The following is an 8512-nucleotide window of genomic DNA, read 5'->3' on the forward strand; positions in this document are numbered from 1 at the left end:
AGCGAGGCATCCTGGCCCGGCATGGGGTTCACCTGCGTTCCCCCTAAATGACCCTGAGTTCGGGATGCGTGGGTGTCGGGCGCATTCCCACTCTCCCCCATGGCCGATAGTGCCGCGGATCGCTGGGCCGCCATTCCCCCAGCTGCGCGGGGAACTCCCCGCACGCCTAGACGAGGCATCCCCAGGACCCTTCCCAGGAGACCCTGGCGGAGCCCGACCCAGCGCAGCCATTTCCGTTGGCCTCTTCCCCTCCCCCAACTCCTGGCTTTAAAAGCCAGAGGCTGGGCTCGGCCACCGGCAGAGGCGGCTTCGGGCTCAGGAGGCCTGCCCGCGAGCTGTCCGAGCTCCGAGCCCCGCCCCCGGAGCCCGGGCCCTCCCTCCCTCGGCCCGCCCTCCCTGCGCACCCCTCCCCCCCAGGACCCCCGCCCCCCGCCCGCCGCCGCCGCCGCCGCTGCCGCCGCCGCTCGCTCGGGCTGCAGAACAATAAAGCAAGCCTCCTAGAGACCCCCGCCGAGGACCCCCGCCCGGCGGCCGAGGCCCCCCCGCGCCCCGGGCCCGCCCCTCTCCGCCCGCGCCGGCTGAGCGCACCCGGGCGCTGGCCGTGGTGCTGTCCTGGCTGGCGCTGGCCGAGGTGCTGAAGCTGCCGGCTCTCCTGCTGCCGCCGCCGCCACCGCGTTCTCCCGGCCTGGTGCCGCCGACCCCCGGGGGCATGGGGGGCCGCTGACTGAGGCTCCGCCGCGGCGGCGGGGGGGGAGGGGAAGGGGGCCGCGGGGCCGGGCCAGCCCTGCACCCATTCGCAGCCTCCGGGCCCGGGACGGAGCCGCTCCCCCCCTCTCCGCCCCCCCCAGCCTCCTCCCCCGCCTGTCCAGGGGCGGCACTGCGGGCTGGGAAGCCGGGACCAGAGGAGGGAAGGAAGGAAGGAAGGAAGAGGAGAGGAGAAAGGAAGGAAGGAAGGAGAAGACGAAGAAGAGGGGGGTCCGGAGGGGCCAAGGAAACGCAGGGCAGGAAGGAGGAGGAGAGAACCGCACTCGAAGGGCAGCATCCACAGGCCAGAGTGGGGACGGTGCTGACTCCGCTGCTCCTCGGATGGTGACCGGGCCCCGCTGCAGCTGCAGCCCCCTCGAGCCCCGGCTCCACAGGCCCGCAGCGCCGGAGCCCCGCAGGAATCATGCCCAGGTCCTTCCTGGTCAAGAAGGTCAAACTTGACACGTTCTCTTCAGCAGACCTCGACAGCTCCTACGGGCGCGCCCGAAGCGACCTCGGAGTGCGACTGCACGATAAAGGTATGAGCTGGACTGAGGCTGGGGTGAGGGGCCCAGGGCTTTGCTGGAATGGATGGGTGGCCAGAGTGTGGGTGTGGAAAGGGAGGGTCGGGGAAATAGAGGAAGGAACCAGAGCGGGCAGGAGGCTGAGACTGGAGCTGGGACTGTGGAGGGGGTGGGGAAAGAGGATCGCAGAGGCAGGCCAGATCTCAGCCAAGGATGGGCAGAGAGTGTGGATGCAGGAGAGAAGATGGGGAAGAGGTGTCAGGAACAAGAAGCATTGAAGGCACACACTGACCCACACACTGACACATGCAGAAACAAACAGCACACAGCACATGGACACCTGCTGACATTACAAGGACCCAGACATACCAATACATGCAGACTCACACCCAGAAACCTGGACCCGCCTCACTACCCTCTTCTCTTCCTTGGTTGCTCCTCCAAGCTCCCTGCTAGTGCTAGCTGGATAATGCTGGGAGCTCCAGGGAGTAGGCATGGGGTCCAGCGGATGGCCCACCTGTCAAGGCCAAGGTACCAGCAGAGGCAGCAGCAGTATCTTCCCTGAAGTCAGGGTCAGGGAGGAAGATATAGGAAAGGGAAGCCCAAGCTGCTGGAGGCAGGGAAGGCTCTTTGTGTAAGTGTGCCCAAGTTCAAGGACAACTGTTAGCATGCAGACAAGGGGACCTGAAGTGCCAGCAGCATGGGGTGGAAGAACAAATGTGACCTGCAGGAGCATGAGCCTGTGTGGGCCCATGTGACTGCGTGTGGCCATGTGACTATGTGCGCTTGTGTGTGACCCTGTGTGAGTGAGTGTGTGCCTGCCTGTGTGCCACTACATGGGACCATGTGACTCTGAGGCCGCTCTGTGCCATGTGACCCAAGAGTATGTCTGGGGTGGCTGTATAGGTAACCTTACATGAATAGGTGGTGAGAGCCAGGGTCAGTGTCCCCCTTTGAGGGGACTGCAGGGCTGATGGTGGTTGGGATGCTGGGTATAATCCTGAAGGAGCCAGAGCCTGCATGATGAGGGGTGTGCGTTTGTGACTTTGAGGTTGTGAGATCCATCTTGTGCCTTGGGAACAACTGCAGTTACCGGCATGAATGATGCCATTCTCCTGCTAGTTCCTGTGAAGGTATCCCCCCCATGGATGTCCTGGCAGTCTCCTCACCACAGCTAGTTGGAGCGGTGTCAGGAAGGTCCCCTGCAAGGAGTTAGAGTGTGGGGAGAAGGGGGCAATGTAGAACAGGGTAGGGCCCAAGGGTGCAAGATGAGGGAAGGAAGTGCAGGTAGAAGAAAGTAGATGCAGGGAGATAGGTTCCAGCTGCAATGGCATGGGTCAAGTCCAGTCAGAGAGTGGGAAATGAGATGGAACTACTTATAAGAGCTAGAGGAACCGGGGGAGGTAGACGTCTCTAGTACTTGTTGGGAGACCTAGGGAGCCAGAGAGAGCCAGCATCAAAGCTGGGAATGGGTTCTGGGGGCTGGAAAAAGGGCCATCAGGGACACCCGAGAGGCGGGACCGCCGGGGTCCCTGAGCTGGCAGTCCCGCTTTGTGCACGGCGGGTCTGCAGTGTGTTGCATAATCAGGAAAGCTGCTGAAGTGGGGAGAACCCGAGGGGGAGGGGAGTGGAGGGGAGAGGAGGAAGTAAGGGGAAGCGCCGCCCCTCCCCCCTGACCTTGAGGCTTGGGAGGAAGGGGGGCAGCCGCGCCCGAAGATGCGCCTCCTCCCCCAGCAAGGGCGGGGCGCTCTGGCGGCGGGGGCGGAGCCCAGCCCCGCCGTGTCTCACCCTCTCCTCTCTTCTCTTCCCCGCCCTGCCGTCTTCATCCTCTCGGCCCTGTGGTCCCCTGGCCCCTTGTCCTTTGTCCTTCTTGCTGTTCGTCTCCCTCTCGGACTCTGGTGTTTCTCCCGCCTGTGTCTGCTGTCTCCCGTAATCCGCCTGGTGTGTCTTCCCCATTGCCCGGTTCCCCTACCTCTGTTTGTCTGTCTGCCTTGGTCTGCAGGATACCTCAGCGACTATGTGGGGCCCACGTCCGTCTACGATGGCGACGCTGAGGCGACGTTGCTCAAAGGGCCGTCCCCGGAGCCCATGTACGCTGCGGCTGTGCGGGGAGAGCTGGGTCCAGCGGCCTCAGGCTCGGCGCCGCCACCCACCCCGCGCCCAGAGTTGGCCACTGCGGCGGGCGGCTATATCAACGGCGACGCCGCGGTCAGCGAGGGTTACGCAGCTGACGCCTTCTTCATCACCGATGGGCGCTCGCGCCGTAAGGCCACCAATGCCAATGCTGCTGCTGCCCCCTCCACGGCCTCAGCGGCTGCCCCCGACAGCGACGCAGGAGGCGGGGGTGGGCCCAGTGCACGAGGCTCCGGCTCAGGGCCCGGGGGCCGGGGCGGCACGCGAGCGGGGGCGAGCTCCGAGGCTCGTGCGGGGCCGGGAGCCACTGGCGCTGGTGGTCGGCATGCGTGCGGCGAGTGCGGCAAAACATACGCCACGTCGTCGAACCTGAGCCGTCACAAGCAGACGCACCGCAGCCTGGACAGCCAGCTGGCGCGGCGTTGCCCAACGTGCGGCAAGGTGTACGTGTCCATGCCGGCCATGGCCATGCACCTGCTCACGCACGACCTGCGCCACAAGTGCGGTGTGTGCGGGAAGGCCTTCTCTCGGCCCTGGCTGCTGCAGGGCCACATGCGCTCTCACACAGGTGAGAAACCCTTTGGCTGTGCGCACTGCGGCAAGGCCTTCGCCGACCGCTCCAACCTGCGCGCACACATGCAGACGCATTCGGCCTTCAAGCACTTCCAGTGCAAGCGCTGCAAGAAAAGCTTCGCGCTCAAGTCCTATCTCAACAAGCACTACGAGTCCGCCTGCTTCAAGGGCGGCGCCAGTGGCGCCGGAGGCCCTTCAGCCCCCGCGCCACCGCAGCTCAGCCCAGTGCAGGCCTAGGGCCGCGGAGCTTCTGTCCGCCAGGTCGGCTCTCAGCAATACGAGCCCCCAGGGAAGTCTCCGCTGGCGTACTTGCTGAGGGGCTGGAGGGCGGGCCCCTCCTCACAGCAATAGGGGGAGGGAGCCGGCCCCGCCCCGCCCCGCTCGCCAGGGGCCTTACCAGCCCCTTCAAGCAATAGGGTCCAGAGGGGAGACCCACCCTGAACCCCCTCCCCTCTCCTCCAGGGTGCCCCAGGCTTTCTCCCAGCAATAGGGTCGATCAGACCCAGAACCGAACCTCATCTCTTAGTTGGGTCTCTGTAGACCGAGGGTGGGGTGAGGTAGGGAGCGCCCTCCTCCCTCCTCTGCGCCCCTGGATCGAGTTGCAGAGACTCAGGTCTTCCCTATCCCTTCCCAAGCCTTCCAGGCTGGGCCTTTGGCCCAGACGTCCAGGGAGCCAGTCCCTCCCGGCAGCAGGCCGCGGGAAGAGCAGGAGAGGGGGCGGGCCGCAGAAGCATCCAGCCCTACCGGCTTCACCAAACTCCTGGGAGTCCTAGACGCATTGGGGATGGGGGAGGGAGGCTGATGGCGGCACTCCTCTCCCTCGGTTCTTTCTGGGGCCTCAGTCCGAGCCGCCCTCCTACCCTCCCCGCGTATCCTCTGCCAAATCCGAATTCTTCCAGCCCAGTATCCCGGGCTCTGTCCTCCATAACGAATAATAATGACGCATATCAACTCGCATGGACTTATCCGACCTACTCAGAACCCGTTCCCGCCCTGCCCCGGGGCCCCCTCCCTCGTACCCGGGCTTTCGGTGTTGGAGGACAGATTCCTGGTCCGGTCCGGCAGGCAGGCGTGCACTGCCCTCTACACACCTCTGTGTTCGCTTTGCGGGTAAAGCCCCCCGGGGGAAGGGGTTGCGGACGCGTCGGGTTTCTTTCTTTCTGTATTTGTACGTTTTATTTATTAACGGATTGCACTCGGGTCAGGGAGGAGGCATCGAACCCCTATCTTTCCCGCCGACTCCCGGGACTTGGGATGTCCAGGATCACTTATTCCGCCTCTGAGCCGGGACCCTAGTTGGGCTCTGCCTCCTGGGAGCCGAGGACCCCGCCTCCCAGAGGCCGACCCCTCCTCCGAGGCCCTGGCCCCATCCCCACTCAGTTGCCAACTTTCGCCCGTCTATGCCAAAGCCTCGGCGGCGACCCTGTTCAAGGGCCCGCCCCATTGGCCGCCGCCTTTGTGACGTCACTGCATGCAGCCCCACCCCTCCTCCCAACCCTTCCCGGGGCTGCCCGCTCTCCCTCCCTCTTAGTTAGTCCGATGCCGACTATAGAGCAATAATGCGCACTGCATGCGAAGCTGCCGCAGCCTCTAGAGTTACTAAGAATCAGGTATTCCCCGCCCTACCCAACCCATAGGCCCCTAGATCAGGGATGCTGCGCGGGGCCGGCCGCGCAGACTTTCTTTTCCCCCTTCCCGCCCCGCCATGGCAGAGCCAGCTGGGCCGGCAACACAGTTCCGGGGGCGGGGGCGGGGTGGCTGCACCAAGGCCTCTCATTATCAATCACTCACCGGCCGTTTACTGGGCACCTACTATTTGCCAGGCCCGTTGCTGAGTCTGCCAGACACGGCCACCTTGGGGGAGGTGCTTGTCCGCGACAGGAGCCCAACAGACTTGCGTGTGTCGAGGATACACGCAGATGCAAAGGGCAGGGACCCTGGGCCCAGATGGCCTCACTCCTCCTCACCTCTGTTCGGTCCGTGCTGGTTACCATGGGGCTCTGCTTTTGACTTGGGCCTTGAGTTCCCAGCTCAGGCGGGACAGAACCCAGCTTCACTAGGGTCGCCCACAGAAGCGCCCAACCTTTGATTCCCTGGCAAACGCGGCTCTGCCGTGTGCGGCCAAGGTGCAAGCTGGAGTATATGATACGAACAGCCTCATCCCCAGCACCAAGCGTGACTGCCCCACAGGGGCGGACCTGCCGGCCCAGCACAGCTGTGCTCCCATCCAAAACCCCCTACACCACCCGGGGTGGTGCCTGCATAGTTTCCCAGCCCAGGCCAGCCCGCCTGTGCCGCATGCACACGCACACACAGGCGCCCTGCCCCACCCCACTCCTGTCTACCTACCTAAGGAGAATGCCCGAGGGCCTTGAGCCGGCCAGGTTCTCCTGCTTCCCCCACACCCTGCCGCCGTGGAAAGCCATGGGCCCCCTCCTGCCCCCATAACTAAGCAGCACAATAACCGACTTAGCGAATTCAGGTAGAAGGAACGTTTAGGTAGCACCTATTTTGTACTGATTCTACAAGTAGGGCCCGAGGTGCGGGGCCCTCGGGTGGGGGCTGTGGCCGCCGGCCCGCCCCGCCCCCACCCCTGCCTGCGCCCCGCCGCCTTGTACATTTTCCCTGCCCTGAACAGGCTGGGATTTTTACTCGGGCCGCGCCCCTCTTCCGCCCCCGTTTGGGGCCGGGCCGGCCGGACAGACGGACGGACGGACAGACCTCCTTCCTAAGCACAATAGCACCAGCTCCCCGGAGCGCCGCACCTCCACAAGGAGAATAAATGCCACTCTTGATAGAATTTGTAGTGTTGGCTGATGTGATGTGTCCTCTCTGGGGAGCTGCTCGGGGTGTCTGGGAGCATCTTCCCCATGCTGAATGCACAGCTCAAGTAGCTGCTGGTCCAGGCCTTTCTTCTAGTGGAGAGGGCTACTTGGCTGGCTGAGCCATAGGAACACCTTTCTGAAGGCAGAGCAGTTGGCACTTCCCTGTGGCAGGGGAATCTACACCAGGAACTGAGGGCATAGATGGGCTTTAGCCCAAGGTCAGGCTCAGCCTAGGCTGATCCAAATAGTCAGAATATGTACAGCAAGGGGTGCAGTTCTCTGCCTGAGATGTCTCTACTGTCTCTTATTTTCCTTATAGGGGCTTCTGCTGCTCCATAGGCCTGACCTGAAGGCAGCTTTATCAATAGCTCCAGGTCCCTCTAAGTTGCTATTGGAAAAAATGGAGATGGCAGAGATTCTGAAGTGTAGCTCTCCTTGTGGCCTGCTGCTCTCATGATGACTACCAGACTCTGGGGTATGTTCCCATACCACTGGAGAATGCAGAAGGGGTGAAGGTGCTAGCAGGGAGAAGTGCCCCAGGGGCAGGGAGGCTTTCACAGCCACCCACAGACCTTGGGCTCTAGACAGGGAAAGCAGAGTTGAAAGCGGGTACAGGATTGTGCGGGGTGGAGAGCAGAAAGGCAAGGACCTAGGCAAGGCCTAGCAATGGCACCAGTAATCAGGTAGACAGTCATGAATTGAGTGGCTCAAAGACTTTGTGCACATGTGATCAAACTAGGTTAGCCCTAGACCAAGGTCAACACAGCTGTCCACATCCTGGCAAGGCCAGGGACCAGACCTGCCCAGTGGAGATACAGCTCTAGCAGGTAATAGCCTGTGGCCTGATTCTTAGATGGGGCTATAGTAGGGGTGAGCATCCCCTTCTGGGGAGCTCCACCAGCAATAACAATTGTAGGAAGGCATGCCTGGTACTGGGAGGGGTGAGTGGCCAGGGCCTCCTGCAGAGGGATCCTCACTGTCACTGCCCCTGGGCTGGGCAGGCATAATTGTCCTGTTTGCAGATAAGGAACCTCAGGGAGGTGATAAAGAGCTTCTCTAAGGTTGAAGGATCCAGGGTTGCCTTTGACACAGCCCTGCCCCAGTACTCCACATTCCCCTATACCTGGATCTACACCATGGCAGAGAGAAAGGCTTCTAGTTGTCCACTCCTTTCTGATGGACTGATCCTACAAGTTCAGCGTCTTGATGTGCTGCTTCTGCTTCTTTAGGATTCTGAGGGTGATGGGGGTAGGAGAATGCAAGTGACCTCCCAAAGTCCTGGATGAGCCCATGTCCCCATTCTTCCCAGCTGTCCATAGACACTGCTTTCCATCCCAGGGAATGGGTAGCATTGGCCTGTGAACACCACTGACACGTACTTCCCTCTCCACACACCTGGTTGGTTTCCCTGGTCTGCCCATGACCCTAAGGCACTGGGGTCAGCCTGAAACCATTTTTAAACCTCAAAACCCTCCTGGTCCCCATACAGCTTCATCCCCCTTATTTGTTGCTACTCCAGGCAAAGGGAGCTGCCCCATGATTTTCTTGCCAACCCTACCACAGCACTGCCCCAACCGACCTCACCTACTCTGACCTTTCTCCTCTTCCCTGCTGCCCTAGGCCACAACTTGACCTGGATTTCAGTGTACTGGCACTGTCTGCCAGATAACCTCAGACTTCCACCCAGCCCCGCCCCCCTACCCAGGTCCTGCC

General features: G+C 62.3%; 1 protein-coding gene across 1 annotated transcript; it reads left to right on the top strand.

Annotated features, from left to right (window-relative positions):
• The first annotated feature begins 1168 nt into the window (after window positions 1-1168).
• Scrt1 (scratch family transcriptional repressor 1) lies at window positions 1169-4211 on the top strand. The gene is made up of 2 exons (XM_026409942.2): window positions 1169-1283; window positions 3271-4211. The coding sequence occupies exons 1-2, from the start codon at window positions 1169-1171 to the stop codon at window positions 4209-4211; spliced, it is 1056 nt and encodes a 351-aa protein (XP_026265727.2).
• Window positions 4212-8512: the final 4301 nt, after the last annotated feature.

The sequence above is a fragment of the Urocitellus parryii genome, chromosome 7 (assembly GCF_045843805.1).
Source record: "Urocitellus parryii isolate mUroPar1 chromosome 7, mUroPar1.hap1, whole genome shotgun sequence".
In the NCBI taxonomy this organism is placed as follows: Eukaryota; Metazoa; Chordata; class Mammalia; order Rodentia; family Sciuridae; genus Urocitellus; species Urocitellus parryii.

Coding starts and splice junctions, on each gene's coding strand:
- Scrt1 (XM_026409942.2), top strand. CDS start 1,169: ATGCCCAGGTCCTTCCTGGTCAAGAAGGTCAAACTTGACACGTTCTCT. Junction 1,284..3,270: donor AGTGCGACTGCACGATAAAG/GTATGAGCTGGA, acceptor CTTGGTCTGCAG/GATACCTCAGCGACTATGTG.